At 41.3% G+C, this 17,811-nt stretch overlaps 1 protein-coding gene across 1 annotated transcript; it reads left to right on the top strand.

The window, feature by feature from the left end:
• The first annotated feature begins 2,265 nt into the window (after nucleotides 1-2,265).
• Nucleotides 2,266-13,763, top strand: LOC133953943 (alpha-protein kinase 3-like). The gene is made up of 14 exons (XM_062388134.1): nucleotides 2,266-2,325; nucleotides 2,480-2,695; nucleotides 4,326-4,447; nucleotides 4,832-4,949; nucleotides 5,278-6,511; nucleotides 8,411-10,379; nucleotides 10,794-10,941; nucleotides 11,147-11,274; nucleotides 11,369-11,404; nucleotides 11,519-11,793; nucleotides 12,026-12,114; nucleotides 12,199-12,416; nucleotides 12,604-12,652; nucleotides 12,781-13,763. The coding sequence occupies exons 2-14, from the start codon at nucleotides 2,568-2,570 to the stop codon at nucleotides 13,100-13,102; spliced, it is 4,836 nt and encodes a 1,611-aa protein (XP_062244118.1). The 5' UTR covers nucleotides 2,266-2,325; nucleotides 2,480-2,567; the 3' UTR covers nucleotides 13,103-13,763.
• Nucleotides 13,764-17,811: the final 4,048 nt, after the last annotated feature.

Genomic DNA, 17,811 nt, shown 5'->3' with positions numbered 1-17,811 from the left:
TGTCCCCACAGACCCAACCCTCTGAATTCAGATTTGGAGAGGGATTGTTCAAACACTGACGTAGTGATTTATTCTGAGTATAGGGATCATCAAATTGACAGGAATTCACCAAAACTTCATGGAAAGGTTACTGTTTGATGTATGTCAAAGAATATTTGATCATATATTTTGTTACCTCCGGTGAGGAAGTTTAGTTTACGTCTGCGTTCATTTGTTTTTTAGCAGGATTACGAAAAAAATACTTGATTTACATGAAATCTTCTAGAGGGTCGTGACCCAAGAAGTTTTTCAACATTCAACGTCGTTGATTCCTTCAGAGGATAATTCATGGATGAAATCAGGCCCAGCTTAGATAAAGTTAGATAAAATCCAAATAAAAATCTGGATCTAGTGAATTTAAATGTGGTTTCATAAGGAGACTGTTGGGCCTTGGCCTGATGTATGAGTGCCAATTTAGTTTATTTAGTTTAATCCTATTTTTACTAGCCCAGTTGCAGATCGCTTTCAGATTATTACCAGCTATCTAACAACATGAGTGAACATCTTTTCTGTATTTCTGGTTCAGGATCTAGGAAGTCCCCCTCCCACCAGGAGAAGTTTATTCATACGTTTAAAGGGGAATACACTGTCAGAGAGAATCATGTGAGCGACTCCCCCAGTCTCTGTGGTGTTTCCACACCCTGTCGTGCTTTGATCTCTCTCCACACGCCCCATCCAGAATATCTAGACCACGCTGAGGCAACTGTGTTTTCCAGCCCCCTCACAGAGAACTGGCAGCCAGTCACACACATGGTCCTCCAGCCCATACATGTCTATCACTGAAGTGTGTGTGTACGTGTGTGTTGTATGGGAATCATCGTGGAATGCGATGTGAAATGTCACACTGCGTGTGTCCATTAAAGCTCTCTCATTGTTCATGAGAAGATTTATAAGTGTGTTTATCTCATTTTGAAATTAAATTCTTAATCTTGGTGGTCGAGTCGTGGCAGTTTATCCGTTCGCTGGCAGGGAAAGTGAGGGAGTCTCAGACGATGATTAATGGATGGAACAGAAACATTTAAATAGCTTGACAGACGGCATACAGGCATGTGTGATGTGAGAAGTGAATGTGGTAACATGAGGAGTTGATTGCAATTGATTTATCAGAAGGTGAATTAGTGAGAACTCACTCGGGGACAGTGATTTACAAAGATCTCGTATTCACACTGTGTCAGGTGATGATGAGTTGTAGAGGTCACATTTTGTTTACCATTCTTAAAGGTCATTTTGTTGTGCCTTTTTCCTCAAACATACAATTATTTAAAATTGTCCTAATCGAGATATTTTAGAGGAAAAATATCAACAAACAATCCGTATCAAAGAAATAACATATAGATACTAAAAAAAAACAGGTTCATTTTGTGTGTGTATGTGTGTGTGTGTGCGTGCATGTGTGTGTGTGGGCACGCTTGTGTGTGTGTGTGTGTGTGTGCTGGCTTGTGTAAAGATAAGAGCCCATAGCTCTTTGGCAGTCAGTTGGATGTGCCTATATAAGGCTGTTCTATTCCTACTGCTTCATCTCTGGGGATCTACTGCAATTGTCACCCGCGGGACAATGCATGCAACAGAAATATGATTAGGCCTCTCCATTTTATATTATATCACAAAAACACACTTTCAGCCTTTAAAAAAAAAAAGAAGATAGTTGAATTAATGTTTCACCTAATGCGGTCTTGCTTCGGCATCAACAGGCCTTGGTGGAAAACATTACTCCACAGTTTTATGACCAGAACCTTGTGCAACTATAAGAATGGGCGGCTCATTTTAATGGACGTAAAATGAAGGCCTCATCCTCCTGATTGACAGGCTCATGTGATTCTTTATTATGGTGTGAACACATGAGCTAAAAAGTTTCAGAGGACCGCTGACCACACAAATAGTCCCCCTTTTTTTCTGAGCACACGATGTACATTAGGAGAATAGAAAAACAAAACCCTCACCCTGTCTTTTAAATCCTCTCCTCCTATTCAGGGAGCTACCAAATCTGGGATGACCTTGTATGTGGCATGGGATACCTGGGGAAAGCTCTTCTTCTAAAAGTATTTCAATTGCTTATGCAAAAGCTTTTTCCTACATGTTTGTTTTATCTGCTGCTGCGCTTTGATTGTTTTTTACATTATGGTCCAAAGGGAAGTTTTGGAAAGTCTGATGTGCTCTTGTGCCTATTTGCAGGCCAACTATAAATAGTCCAGCAGCCCACGCATGCTCATGTAAGATTGGAAATCTCTGTGCCTTAAGTCAGAGCTGTGGGGTATCTGTCAAAGGAGGGAAAGACACTTGTGGACGGTGAGTAAACTTTGTACAATAGACAACTGAATGCTGTTTATGTAACTAATGAACAGGGCAGATCATTGTGTTTATTTAGTTGTGTGTCTTTCTGTTCCTCTGTCTATTGTCACATTATCATCTTTCATTCTTTCTCTAATTTGTTCTCTCTTAGCTTGAATTCATCTCCCAGAAAAGCCAGAATACGTTTTTTCCTGAAGACATATTTTTTTTATCCTCACGTGTCACAATATCTGTTTGAAATGGGTTCTCGGAGGGCACCGACTCGCTCCAACTCTGGGAATGGAAGATCCACCAACGGGGAAACAATTGTTGGCAGTAGTAGGTCCAGCGGCTGCAGCTACCTCTCCAATGTGAGGCCAGAAACCAGGTACAGATTCTTCACTGACTCCGTGGGCACCGTAAGACGTCAACACTTCATGGTTTTCCTAACCTGGGATGAAAGTGTGCGGCATGTTATTTCTTTGCTTTGTTGCCATGGTCCCAAAGTTTAAATATACTGCTGATTAAGAACAGCATCTCAGTTATGCACCATGGGGCCCATTTCACATCGTGCAATCCACTGACAACAGATCCTGCATGGAAAGATTTGTTCATGAAACAAGAGCACTGGCCTTCAGGTCTCAGTCTATCATGATGTGTTTACCAATAAATATTGATGGATTATATAGTTTATGTTTCAGGGCAACATACCTGAACGAAACCAGTGAGTTCCACATGTAGTTTTACCTCCAACAAGCAGGATTTAATTGCTATTAGCTTGTGTCTGTCTGAATGTCAGCCATATTACCCAAAAACCAAACCAAAAGATCAACGTTCATGAAATTTGGCGGAAGAGTGGGGCATAACACAAAGAAGACACCATTCGATTGTGGTCAGATCCGGATTAACTCTAGGTGGATCCATTTTTTTTAAAATGTTTTCTTTAACAAGCATTGTAGGGCTTTTTAAACTTAGCAAAGGAAGTATGTGTTGTCCAGCACCCCGCTATTTATCTCTGCCAAGAATGTTCAGTAATCTTTAGCAGGATAACATTGCCATTACATCTTGTGGAGGGGTTGGGCGTTTCTCAAGCTAGAATCCATGCTATTTTGGTGTGGGACTGATGTTTATGAGTGTCTGCAATTTGGTGCAGATCCCGTAAAAAATCCAGATCTAGTGCCATTGTAGTTGCATGATAGACTTTCACTATAAAATCCTGTCAGAAAACCTACTTTTTAACCAAAAACAAGACAGATTTCCTGCAAAACCTTTGTTTTAAAGTTATATTCAAGCTGATTTCTGATATTATTTCTGTTGCATGTCTGTAGATAAACTTTGAAATACATGAACACAAACATTATATTGAAGTGCACACATTAAACCATACATATTATTCCTATAAATAACAAGAGTGAACGTCTTTATCGTTGCTGTCTTGTTTTGTTTGCTTAATGGTGAGCAACGTGCGGTGAAGTGTAACACTATCCTTAAACCGTAAACTGACCCAGCAATGAAATGGATGTCAACACCAGACATGGATCAACTGCAATTAACCCAAGCACCATAATAATGATTCTGTAGGATATGCATGCAAGCCCTGATCACTTTATATTATACTGTGATGTCCATGTGATGTTCCTTGGGCATTTCCACATGCTATAATGGTTCAATATTCGGTCACACTATTTATAGTGATTTGCTAATTTCTGGAATTAATTTCAACTCAACTGATGACACCTCCAACTAATCACTCTGGACTGTACATTTTATTTTTGCATATGTGGTCTGAGGAAAAGCCACAAATATGCACGGCATCAATTGACATGTGATGTTTTCCCTCAAATGTGACTTTAAATGATCAAATCAGAAAGTTTAGAAAAATGAAATTAAAGAATGATCTGGATTTTAATCTCCAAAAAAACGATATAATTAAAATTAACTTGTTGACAGGGCTGTACTTGCAATGCTGCTGACCTTCACAACACAATAATGACGATGCCCTCTGCCTTGTCTTACAGGAGCACATTCTCCAGCGTGATGGCACAACTGACCGAGGAGACGCAGCCCTCCTTTGAAACCACCCTCAAGTCAAAAGCTGTGTCAGAGAAATGCAACGTGAAGTTCTCATGTGTGGTTACAGGTAAACACATGATTCAAACATCTAACAGTTTAAGGCCTTGTGTGACATAATGGAAATATATTGCAACTGGACACAGTAACCCATTGTGCTCAATAAAACAAATTAATTCTGAATAGCATGTGCATGAGACGGTAACAACTAAAAGGAAGTAGAAAAACAAAATTACAAAACAACATCATACACATGGATTTATACTTACTGAGCATTTGAAAATCATTAAGATTCCCAACATGGCTATAACAAGGCTAACAAGACAATAAGACAAATAAAGCTATTTCATTACTCAAGAAAACATTGCTCTTAGCCAATATAACCCAAACTGCTACTTATGTTTATTGGATAAAGAAATTGTTTAACCAATGCCCTGAAATATTTGTTTTTCAGGATTCCCTACCCCTCAGGTTACTTGGTATAAGGATGATGTGCAGTTAGACAGATACTGTGGCCTGCCTAAATATGAAATATTCCGCAACGGACAGAACTATTCCCTTCACATTTACAAGTAAGTATGTTTCAAACCACTAATATGCATGACAACACTTATTATATCAAGATATTACCAAGATCATACTTTACATTAAGAAGAAACACTACACAGCAAAGAACAATCTGACAAAAAAACATTGTATTAAAGCTGTTTGTATTAATCATATCTTTCTTTTTAGTCAAACAAATATTGAGACTGCCTCAACCTAGTAAACATAAAAAAAGAGCCTATCCCCTTAATAGTGCTCTTGTCATCAATGTTTACTTTTGTTGCATCAGTTAGATTTCTTGATCTATTTTAATTGATGTATTTCATTTTGAACTTAAATGGTCTTCTTTTGCAGTTGCACTGTTGAGGATGCAGCTATATACCAGGCCTCAGCCATCAACAGTAAAGGTATCGTGTCCTGCTCTGGGGTTCTGGAGGTGGGTGAAATGAACGAGTTTAAGATCCACCAGCGCTACTTTGCAAAGCTCAAACAAAAAGCTGAGAATCGGCGCAGGGAAGCAGAAGGTAAAGAAAACCAGGAGCCGCTACGAACCATCAGTCCCGACCGGGCACAGAGGAAACGCCGCTCCACAATGGAGGCCTTCCTCAGCACGCCGAGCTCCACGGAGGAGGAGGCCACTGAGGAGAACCAGCAGGCTGTGGCTGCAGTGACCGAGGCCAGATTACAGGAGGCCACTGTGGAGGAAGTTGAGGAAAAGCCAGTCACTAACGGACAAGTCGTAACTGAAAATGGAAGCAAGGGCGGAACGTACACATATGATGGTGGGCATAAGATTTTAAATGCGCACCAACCCAAGACTCCCTTTGTCAAGAAGAAGATAAAAATGTCTAACTGCGCAAAAGTTGCAAAAGCAGATGCTCTGGGAGAGAGGGCGACTGAGGAGAGGAGGGCAAAGGACGAGACCTCAGCCTCTGCAGCTCCAACCTGCAGAGATTCAGTACCGTGTAAAGGGAATCAAGAAGAAGTTATGGAAGTAGAGAAGATTTCTACTCCAACAATTTTGGATCCAAAGTACAGAAACATGACAGAACCACGTCAAAAGTCTGCAGCAGAGAAGGCAATCCTAGTTAAAAGGCCTTCAAAGGGTGATGGCGTGTGTCATGTGCCTTCACAGATTGGGCAGCTCCCTGTTTCACTATCTCCTGCTGCTCTTACTTCTGAAGGTCAGCTCGTGTCAGGACCTGAGGATAATCATGTGGCAAAGCATGTGAATGAGGCTGGACTCAGGAGCCAAGAGGAGAATGTGGAAACGCAGAAACAAAGTCCCAACCTCAACCTCAACATGACCTCAACAAGACAGTCAAGAGTGGCATCGACACACCTACGCACAACTGAGAAGGACGCTATCAAAAGAGATGTTAAAGCCATGGATATTGATGAGAGGTCAGATACTTCCACTAGTGTAACTTTGGGACACAGAGAGCTCACGACAGGTGACACACCGTGTCAAATCAGGGCTGCTTTGCCCGAGCTTCCATGTGAACAGGCTGGAGATAAGCCGTCTGAGAAGGAATCAGGCCCCTGCCCAAAAAGTGTGTCCGCACCGCGACCCGTCCCAGAGAGTGAGGTGAGTGCTTTCGCATGAGCTCATGAGTGCTTTGTACTGCCAACACAGGCTTCATCACTAACACAAGAATCCCAGAGGCTATTTATAGCTGCTCAGTGCTGTGTGACAAGAATTAAATGACGCATGCGTTGACAGCTGCTTATGGTAAAGCCAGGTGACAAATTACAGGGAAAACCCCAAAAAAGTTTTAGTTGAAAGAGGTTGACAGGGCAGATCTCAAGACAGTTTAATGTATATAGGGAAATTAAGACCAATATGTGAAACAGAATCATCAGCCAACATTGAGCAATGTTTTGTAAAGAAGGAACAACCAAGTATCTTTCTGCAGAGTCTGTCATAACATGGAGGGGATGAAGTTTTATAGAAAATTCTGGTGAACAACTTCAACGTAGGATAAGTTGTGAAACTAGTATCTTTCTAACTGTAACCGTAAAACACTGCCTCATCCAATAAATCAATTCAGAAATCCACTGTTTTCAAGGGTTTAAGGTTTAAATGTGAGATCTGAGTTACTTAACTTGAGATTTTAATTTTGTTCTACTTTCTAAAGTGATGTCAACATGTTACATCATTTAAAGAATAACATTGATCTGTCTAGTAGTGTCCAGGGACTTGTAGACTTGTGATACCAAAGGGCACTGAAGCATACAGTGGCCCAACACCTCACTCAGACACTTCATGTCGCTATTTCCTTGATTTAGTCACCTGACTTTACATTGATTCAGCACATTTGACATTTTCAGTTCAGAGGTGTGAGAGACGACCAGAGAAGCATCTTCTTAAGATAGACATTTTGACAGAGCAGAAGGGGGTTAGCTTAGCTTAGCACAAAGACAGGAATCTTGGGGGAAACGGCTAGCTTGTTCTTTTAAAATACCATTTTTGTTGGTTTTACACTTAACAACTACAAACAATTTAACAACTAAACAAGATATAATGTGTTGATCCTTGAGCTTTAGAGGTTTAGTCAGGCAGATTTAGTTACAGCTGAATGAAACCATACAGGGTGTTTCCCCTGTTTCCATCCTCTGTGCTATTTTAAACTCTGTTGCTGCAGGCTGTAGCCATTAAATATATATTTAATCACCAGATAATATTAGTGTATTTATCTTCTGCATTCTGTATTTATCTAACTCTAGGAAGTATTTCTCAAAATAGTTTTAGAAATATTGCTTAGAAGTAAAATGGATGGTGTCCTGTGGACAATACAACTTTACTAATCCTGAAAGCAAGGTTTAGGGCAACTAAAAGACATAATAAAATACAGACATGCAATGACAATAATACCACATATGAGTGTAAGTAATAAGAAAAACATTTTTTTTTGTAGATTTGTATGCTACATGGTTCTATCCTCCATCCCCTGTAATCATTTTGCTTGTCTGGGTGGGGAATCTTTATTGTGCGCTGCTTATGCAATGGTCAAGGCCACAGCGACATGGCTGAACGCTGACGGCACTGAGACCTGAGACAAAACCCAGCAGGGCTGACAAGCCTCTTGAAATGACTCGCATACCTTTCTGGCTACACTTCAATGTAAACTAGCGGCCGGGTTTCTGAATAGGCCTCACCATGAAGGGAAACAATTAGAAATATAGTTTTGTATGTGATCTTAAAAGCTGAACATTTTCACAGTGAGTTATGTGGCTGCTTTTTGAGGCACAGTTAAATGTTAAATGGAATCTAAAATTGGAGTCAATGTAAAATGTGGCCCTCAGAGCAGGATGGATCACATGCTGCAGTTACTAACTATATCTTTTCTTTTTGCCATTCCTTTCTCTGTTTGTTTCATGGTTAAGCTGTTGCTGTTTTTAAAACTACATGTGTTCACCCATGTCCTGCATAGCTGGGGATAAGGGACTTACAACATGGAAACATCTGCTTGTGCTCTGTCCCAAGGTTACTCAGGCCTGTACAAAGAAGAACAAGAATGATGCACCTGTCAGCCTCAGGCCTCCACCCAGCCAGGGTACGCTGGAGGCTCAACAGCCACATAAGACTCCTTCAAAACGACAGACGACGAGGAATGACCTGCAGACCACGTCTGTGCAGCGTGGTCTTCAAGGACCTATTGGCAAGATGACACAGGACACATTGGATCATTCCAGAGGATCAAATGAAAGCCATAGAGTCCTTTTAACAGACTTACAGAAGCCAACCGTTGAAAGTCTGGATGGTGGTGTGGACAACCAAGAGTGTAATGTTTCATCCCTGGCCCTCCAGAGCCAAGCAGATACGGCTGTTAAAACAGTTGAAGGCACAGATATACTAGTTAATGAGAAGGTAGAGGGTAATGAGGTAGGTAAGGTATTAATGCAGTCTGAGAGAGTAGACCCAACTGAGAAGATAGTTGAAATGGAGACTGACGCTGCTGCTCCGGATGAAAAGAGTAGAGATGCTGTGGATAAAGACGTGGATCTTGAAATTATGGAAGCTTCTTCCAAAGAGACGAATGAATCAAAAGTGGTGCAAGAAAATTGTCCAGAATTGCCGACTGTAAGGCCAAATATATCTGAGAATGTCCTGTCACAGTTACCAAATAACCCAGAAAACACACAGGAGCAAAGTTTAGGCTTCAATGAAATTCCTAAACCTGTGTCAAAAGTCATATCTATCGCTGAACTTCTTAGATCTCAATTAAAGCTACTTGATCCCACTCTAACATATTCAGTGCCAGTTCAAGAACCAACAGCAGCTGCTCCAATTACAGTTGAGGGATTGAGACATGATGACAGACAGTGTACAGTGGAAGTGAAGAAGTCACCGCCTGAAAGCAAATCTGAGACTATTACTGAAGATACTCCCCCAACAAACATAAAGGCAACACTTATGGAGGTGTATCTTCAACTCAATACAACTATAGAGGAACAAATTCATACTCCTAGTAAAACTTCACCACCTCTTCAGCCGCCACAGAAACAAAATGAAGGTGTTGTGGACACTGGGGCAACACGTCTGGTTCCTTCGATAGATTGTCCTGTTGTTTCACTCACAAGTCAAGACAAACTTCCTCCCTCAACTGCTGAGGTTGAACAAGCCAACAGACCGGCATCAGATTCAAACCTATCCGGAACTGTCAGCCGAGGACCTGGGACTATAAGGTCCAGCAGTCAGGAGTCAAATATTATGATTGTGAAGCATGTCCAAAACGAACCTGCTCAAGGCAAAGAAGTGGAATCGGTTAAAAGGTTAACTCCAGAAATTATACTCAATGGCGAACCTGAAAGGGAGATTACTGAAATGAATTCCACAACACTTTTAGATCCCTGCGACATGAAAGAACAGAACACAAACACAAGTTCTTTGCAGAGTGTGCAAATGTTTCCCGCTCAAACTTTATCTAGCTCAGAAACACAAGAGAATATCCCGAAACTTCTTCCGCCAGACAGCTCTATGGTGGAGGAAGTCTCAAGGAGCGACCCCTTAATCAGTCCAACTCTTGAGGCCAGCCCTTTGCTAAAGAGAAGAGACTGTGCTTCACCAATTCCCTCTGCTACTCCACAAGAGCTGGCCTCTGGGGCCCGCCGTAAAATCCTGGTGCCCAAGTCCAAATCCGAGGAGGCCGCAGAGGCTACATTTCCTGTCGATAACCAAGCTGAGAAAAAGGAGGTTTCTACACAGAACCTCAAGCTTTCCACGAGTCCTGTGACCCCCTCTGTGTCTCCAAGCCTGTCTCGACGGACAGCTCTTCGTCAGCCGGCTGGTGAGCGGACGTCTCCTGTAGAAAGACGTTCTCCTCTTATGAACAGGAGAAAGACAATGCTAGAGATGGAAGCCTCAAACCAGCAGCCCACTGAGAAGACCAACAACCTGAAAACTGAGGAACAGGGGAAACCTACAGAGAAGGACAAACACGACCCATTCAAAGGTAAAACTATCGTCATGAATAAAAATGTTCACAGACTGATTAATACTCCTTTCCTACGGTTCATTAGCTCACAGCACCATCTACCAGAATTCTGAAACAATTGAACACAGCAATGTCCCGTGAGAAGCACTTTAGTTTTCATGAATATCTGATAACAATATAGTGTGTGATAGTCTTGCAATATATGAAGTGGTTAGATTTGAATTTGATAGCTAACTTTGTCATTAAAATTTTTAAAAGATGTGTAATTTTTCTGATTTCCTATAGCAACAGCATACAATTTATATAGCAGAATAAGCTCCAGTAATGAGATGAGCCAGCATTAGCATATATCCTTGAAAACAAACTGAGACCTGTGTGTGTGTGTGTGTGTGTGTGTGTGTGTGTGTGTGTCTTGTCTGTCTCTGCCTCCAGCTCCTCAAGTTATCCGCAAGATCAGGGCCGAAACCTTCTCCGACGCCTCAGGACACCTGAAACTGTGGTGCCAGTTCTTCAATGTTCTTAGTGACTCTACAATCAAATGGTACAAAAATGAAGAGGTGATCACGCAGATTAAAAGAAGGTGAGTTCTCGTATAAAAATTCTTTGAAATGTATTACTCCTCATAAAATATTCTGGTTTGCTACGTTTTTTTATAGGGTTAAAATTGGAACAAAATCAAAAGTATATTCAGTTTTACTGTATTTCCGGTTAAATTAGGTATTCTTTATTTTTAAAGACCGTTCTTTTACAGATTCTGTATCATTTGTGACATGTTTCTCTTTCAGTGCAGGGGATGAGACTCAGGTGAATCTTGCCATTGTTCAGGCATCATCCAGAGACTTCGGTGTTTACGGCTGCTCAATCACAAACGAATATGGGACGGACTCAACAGACACACTGCTTAGTGCAGAAAGTATGTCGTCTTCTTTACATTTAGCATTAAAGTATACATTTTCTTTTCATTACTTATTAACAGCACATCACATTTTGTTTTTCTGCTCTCTCAGTTATAGCCGGAATGTCCCTACGTGAGGATCTTGGTGGTAAGATACGAGTTTATATGTCTTAGTCACAGATTTTTGTCCAAGCCTGATATGCCCATCTGACTGCCTGGCCTTGTAACATCAGTTTGCATTACTATCATTATTGCTGTGCAGTTGGAGAAGAAATCGAAATGACGCCCCTGATATTCACCAAGGGTTTGGCTGATTCTGGCGTCTGGGCCAACAAATTATTTGGCCGTATAACGATGCAGGAGTCACACATCGGCTTTGGCTGCTCTCACAAAGTCTGGAGGGCAAAAGTCATCTATGGTCTGGAGCCTGTGTTTGAGTCTGGTAACACATGCATCATCAAAATAAGTAACCCTATCGCATATGGAGGCAAAGAAGAAAGAAACCTTTTAGAGAGAAACCTGGACAACATCAAGCAGGTATGTAGGGAAGGTTGGATTTCGCATACTATCCATGTCATCCTAGATTTACCGAAAATGTGTAAAACAGTAAGCTAACAATTTTGGCATCAAAGTGACTCAGTCAGGTGTCGGTCCTGCCGCCCACATATGGATTACTATGGCACAAATTGAATTAAATTTAGATTTAACACATTTACTTGTGTAGGTTGAGCTCATCTTTACTGGCTGTCCTCCAATGTTCTGCCCACAGCATTGTAAAATCCAGAACCTGGCTCGTGAATACTGCAAAATCTTCTCAGCTGAAGCAAGAGTGCTTGATAATTTTGGCTCCTCTCTTGAGTGAGTACCATCTGTTTAAAGTTATAACAGCCTGGGTGTTATTTACAGCACATAACACACATCACCATGATCTTTGTTACACAGGGTGATTCCAGTCTACCTGATTTACCGACCAGCAAACACTGTCCCCTACGCCACAGTGGAGGCTGATCTGACTGGAGTCTACCAGAAACACTGTGTCCTGGATCACACGGGCAGATTAGACGTGAAAACCGGTTCGGAGGTGGCGCAGAAATGCTGTGCCCTGCAGCACTGGATCTTTCAGTGGACCAATGGCAACCTGCTCCTCACTCGGCTGGAAGGTAAGGGACACCTGACCCCGCTGTTTATGCTGATCAGATTTTTAGTATTCTGTGTGTTGTTATTTCAGGACATGCTTAAATATTGTTTTTCACATTTTTAATGGTTTGTTAGACTCAATGTGTCACGTCTGAATATACCACATGGATAAGAGAAAAATAAAGTGATTGCATGGTTTTATTTTTGCAGGTGTTGACACCAGGCTCACCAATGTTGGGATTTCAGTCAAATCCACTGGGTCAGTATATTTCCATTGTGTTGTTTATGTAAATTATGCTTTAAAAACCTGCATTTTAAAGTTAATTCGATTTTTGTCCCTTCTGATCATACATCTGTTTCATTTGGTTTTGCTGCGTGGTTCTGCAGGCATCAAGGTTTATCTATTGAAGGGAATCCCAAAGTTTTTGAGCAGTTTGTCTCTCAGCACCAGTGCAACTACTTCTGTGGTCTGCTGAGCCTGAGGTCACTGAAGGTCATGGACTCTTTACTGACACCAACAAAGCCCAAAGGCTCCAGGAGCCCATTGCTTCAACGCAAGATGGCTGCTGGTTCCTCCAGCCCCCAGACGGGCCGGAAAGCCGCTGGCAGCCCCAGAGTGCCAAGAAAGACAGAGCAGGACGCCACAAAGACCCCAACTACACAAAAAGCTGCAGATGCTCCCAACATAGTTAAGACAGACACAGAATGAAGATCTCCACATAAACAAGAAGGAGCTGGAGGGACGATAGATGAAACCCCTCAGACCCCAGGGAAGGGGATGAATAAATAATAAGACTTGACTTATTTCTAACAGCCACCATTCCGCATCATGATCACTTGTTGTTGACTGATCCCTTCACATGTTGTGATAAATCTCCACGGGAATGTATGTTGAAATGCTGTGACTGAAGCTGTTGTGTAATCAGAAGTATTGGCTTGTCCTGGGATTGTGTTCTATAATACCATGAACCCTTGGTTACAGGTGCCAGTCAGAGGTTAGTGTTTTTGTACAATGTTGTGACATAAAACATTTTGGACTGAAGTGGCATCAAGTGCTGTCTAGTCCATGTGTATTTATCGATGTAAGAGCACAATTTTTTCTTTTATAGTCACCTTTTTAATGCAATGGAAACAAACAACAGGATATATCTGGTTGGAGAGTACATTCTAAAGGCTGGAGGAAAATAAAATATTTTTTTCCATGTATCAGTCCAAATGTAGCCTCAAAATCACACTGTTGTACAGTGGCTGGTGCTGCAGAGCTTTTATATTGTACGCTGCTATGTTGACCTGCTGTTACATTGCACCACATTTTCAGAAACTGCACCTTTGAATGCAACTTGCTGTAAAATAAAATATATATTAAGATATATTAAGCCTTTTGCATTTGGAGGAGCTGTGAAGTGCATGACATGTGCTTGATAAACTCCAAATGTCATTCTTAATAGAAATGATCACATTATGGAAAGTAACGGACGCCATCACGCATTCACTCATTATCATATATATCGTCCAAAGATAAGAAACCCGGTGTCATCTCACTGACTCCGATTATCTGAGAGGAATCTGTCTCATTTATTACTGATATCATTACCAATGCGACCTTTATTTATGAGCTTCTATTCTGGGCAGATTATTTCAGAGAACAGCACTTTAACTTTATCTTCTCCAGTGACGTCAGGATTTTGCAGAAGATGAAGAGCTGATCGAAGTTGTAGAATATCAACCTGTCTCTTTCCTATCATGAAAGTGGATCATACATAATACAAAGGTCATTCAGCATCAAAATTAAACCCTCAAGCTTAAATAAGACAGAGTCCACAGACGTGCTTGCGGCTGTGGGAGACAGATACAGCAATGAAGATGCTCCAAAGCCAAAACATAAATAAATCATGTTTAGCGGCTAATATAGGTGTAAATAAAGAGGTGTGGTTAAGTCTCATTCCCAAGGTCTTTACCTTTGCAGGTATTTAGTCATAAACCAAAGGATTGACAGATATAATCTGACTTGATGACAAAGGACTAAAAGGCAAGCGTTTCCTGAACTTAACACTTAATCTTGAGGGTGACATGAATGTGTGCAGCCGATTTATTATGCATGCCATTACATGCCTATTGAGCACTACCACTCAGGGGCAAACCGTTTCCCTACGCAGATACTGGAGAAGTGTTGCTTGGAAAACCAATGTGTGTTTGCAAGGTTAAAGGTTTAGCTTCATCATGATAATCATTTGTGAGTCCCAGTCATTAGTGAGTCATCGTTTATGTAAGCGGTGGCCTCACGCACACGTGTGAACAGTACCAGGAAGCTGAAGGCAAGCGTCACACAAAAGAAGCTCTGCATCACTTCTGATGATGTCCTGCAGCATTAGATCAGATGGTGTCAACAGTTGGATTGAGATCACAGGATTTGTTCCTGTGAGATAGCCGTATGATCCTGTTATACATATTTCCTACGCACATATTTGTGACAAGCTAGAAATTCAATTCAATTGTGATCAATTGTGTCAACTGTGTTGGCAATTGATCACACAGCAAAAAAACACTTAAAATGTAACTATTTGTAACAAGCTCTATGATGCCCTCATGCTTTTTGTAATGCTTTTGAGCAAAGGAAATCTCTAAGAGGGGATTAACCTTCTACATTTTAATTTACACCACAAGTCCGCTGATTCTAGACCTGGTCCCCTCCATGCACCGCTCGGTTTAGGGGACATGGATCTATGTTTGGAGAAGCCACACAGGAACTATCCTGGATGATGTCTCGCCGAGGTAACAGACGGGATCGAGCGTGACCGAGGCGTGATAACAACACTTAGAGGAGTCGGCCTCTCATGACACAAGACGCTCCTGCCACCTACTGTTAGTTCAATCACCATGCCTCATTGCCACTGATCAAACGCAAGGTAAAGGACAATCCTGCTCACATGCACAGTAATTTACATTGTTTTTATTTGACCAGAATGTCTGGTTGACCTGTGACAGTTGCGAGGATGTTCAAAGCATTTCGTAGTGTCTGAATCATATTTGTTAACACAAGATACCACTGTTATTGCAATTGATTTGTGCGACACAGAATTTTAAGATTTCAAACTGGCAATGACAAACAGGCATTATTGAATACATGTCAGATTCAAAGGTACATGTCAGTAAAACATAAATTCAACACAGAAATACAATCATCACATATCACAAGTACAAAAGGATAAAATCATATAGAGATTTTATTCCTGTGCCTCGATAGACAAAATATTGTTGTTTTGAATCGAATCGAAACATAAAATTATGCATAGAATTCTTCAGTAGAGCAGGAAAGGTGGGGACATTGTTCTGGTTTGCATTCGTCCATCTTGGAAGCTTGAGCAAAATTCCTGGTACATCAGTTTGCATAACTAGCTGTACCACAAGGGTGCTGTGAGGTGGAGTGCTGTATCTAAAAAGTGCTAGCTCAACATCATCAGTACACATGCAGTGACTTGTGCATACAGTTTACAGCAATGAAGTATTTGTCTTTACCTTTAACATTGTCACTTCACAGGCCCATGGCATCCATGGTCTCACTGTGTGGAGTTTGCATGTTCTCCCCCTGTCTGTGTGGCTTTTCTCAAGGTACTTCGGCACATGTTGGCCCTTTCATACAATGGTCTGGTCAGTGTCTACCCCAGTATTTACACTCGTACAATTACAAGTATTAATAATGTAAAAAGAGAGCTATCCACAATACCTATAGAGAAAAATGTGATCTGCAATTATCTCAAATCTGTATGTTCACTTTGTAAGATTTATTCACGTCGTCATTAACTCTGTCTATAAGTTTGTCTTGTTTAATTTGTCCTACATCAGACATCGAGAAAAAACCTTAATCCAACTGTTTCCTACTCGACATTAGTGGAAAACATTACGAGTGGAGCAGGGAAATTACAGAGGGAAGATGCACCGGCACAGCTCTTCATGCTGCACTGAGTCGCTCCATCATGAAGAGCCCGGGATCACTAGGAGTAATCTCAGCATTGATACCCAGGATAGCACACGGCAAATGAGAGAATTGCTAGTCCCCAACTGAAGAGATTGTGCGTGTACACTTACGGCCTAAGTAATTGTCATTTTATTTAACAGGACATAATGTTGAGTTAATGCAAAGCTCTCGCACCCAGAGACTCGGTCTGTGGCACATTAACCACATTTGCAGCGTTCAGCCTCACAAGCAGGCTCATTATGTGGCAACATGTAAGAAAATGCTCCACACAAAAGATCATATTTGCATTTCAGTGATTGTTTGGACAGATACCGGCAGCCATGGGAAAAGGGAGGGGAGAATGCAAAAGGTCATACGAGAATATAGAATTGTATCTTTGCGTTCAAGCAGACACCAACCCTGTGGCACAGTCAGTTAGAGCTCATTAAAGAAAAGGCGCGTAACATAAGGGTGAAAACAGAAACAGCGACTGGCAAGTGTGGTATCTAAGAACCTCCCTCTCACAGGGCTGCCTGTGATTCTGTGACGTCCCATCGTTGTGCCTGGCTGACCTCAATTACCATTGTCGTGCCGAGGTAGTTGTGACCATTTAGGCAGATTAAATGAAAAGCATCACACGTCCCTAAATGTCACAGACCAGTTGGCATTTGGAAAAAGTTTTATCTTCAGTCCGCCAAAAGTCGCCGGCCGCCACTGCTCTCGGGGCCATCGCCAGGTTGACAGTCAGTGCTGAGATGATCAGATAGCTTTTGGTGACTATAAAAATGGCATTCAGATTCCTATCCTGCATTATTTCCTCTGATTGGAAGTTCTAAAGGCTAACCCTGAATGAAATAAGTTGTTTTAGTACTGTATACAGTATAGACTCATGACTAATAGGGTCATGAGAATATTTTCAACAACTCCTGAAGGTGACCTGGATAACTGAGAATCTTCACTAATGTCCTCTAAACAATCCTCTGATAAACAGAGAAATGTCGATTCCACTACTCAGCATGAAGCTCACAGTCACCTCTTGTGACATCGGAGTGTTAGGGAGTGTCTGCAGTATCTGCAAAATACATGTAGGAATTCCACTGGAATCTAGACTTACAGGGACATTCATACTCAAGAGGTCAGCAGAACCTCTATCAGCTTCAGTGGATAACAGTAAATTACACACACAAAACATTCATTATATCATAAATGTTCTCACAATATAATACAGTTCAGAAATGATTAAACATTAGACTTTGATGGAATTAGAGTAGTGGATGTCACCCAATGAATGCTTTCCTTTGCACAAGGGGAGGGGGTTAGTGATGGTGGGGGTTGTGGCATGCATGAATCATGACACATGTATCTTGAAATACTTGAGAGATCACAAAAATCAGTATGAATGTACAATGTCACAAACTGTGAATTGAGTTTTGTAATCAGTATTCACATTTTGTTGATTCACA

The sequence above is a fragment of the Platichthys flesus genome, chromosome 1 (assembly GCF_949316205.1).
Source record: "Platichthys flesus chromosome 1, fPlaFle2.1, whole genome shotgun sequence".
In the NCBI taxonomy this organism is placed as follows: domain Eukaryota; kingdom Metazoa; phylum Chordata; class Actinopteri; order Pleuronectiformes; family Pleuronectidae; genus Platichthys; species Platichthys flesus.
The sequence above is the reverse complement of the archived record's forward strand: the minus strand, read 5'-3'. Positions and strand labels throughout refer to the sequence as shown.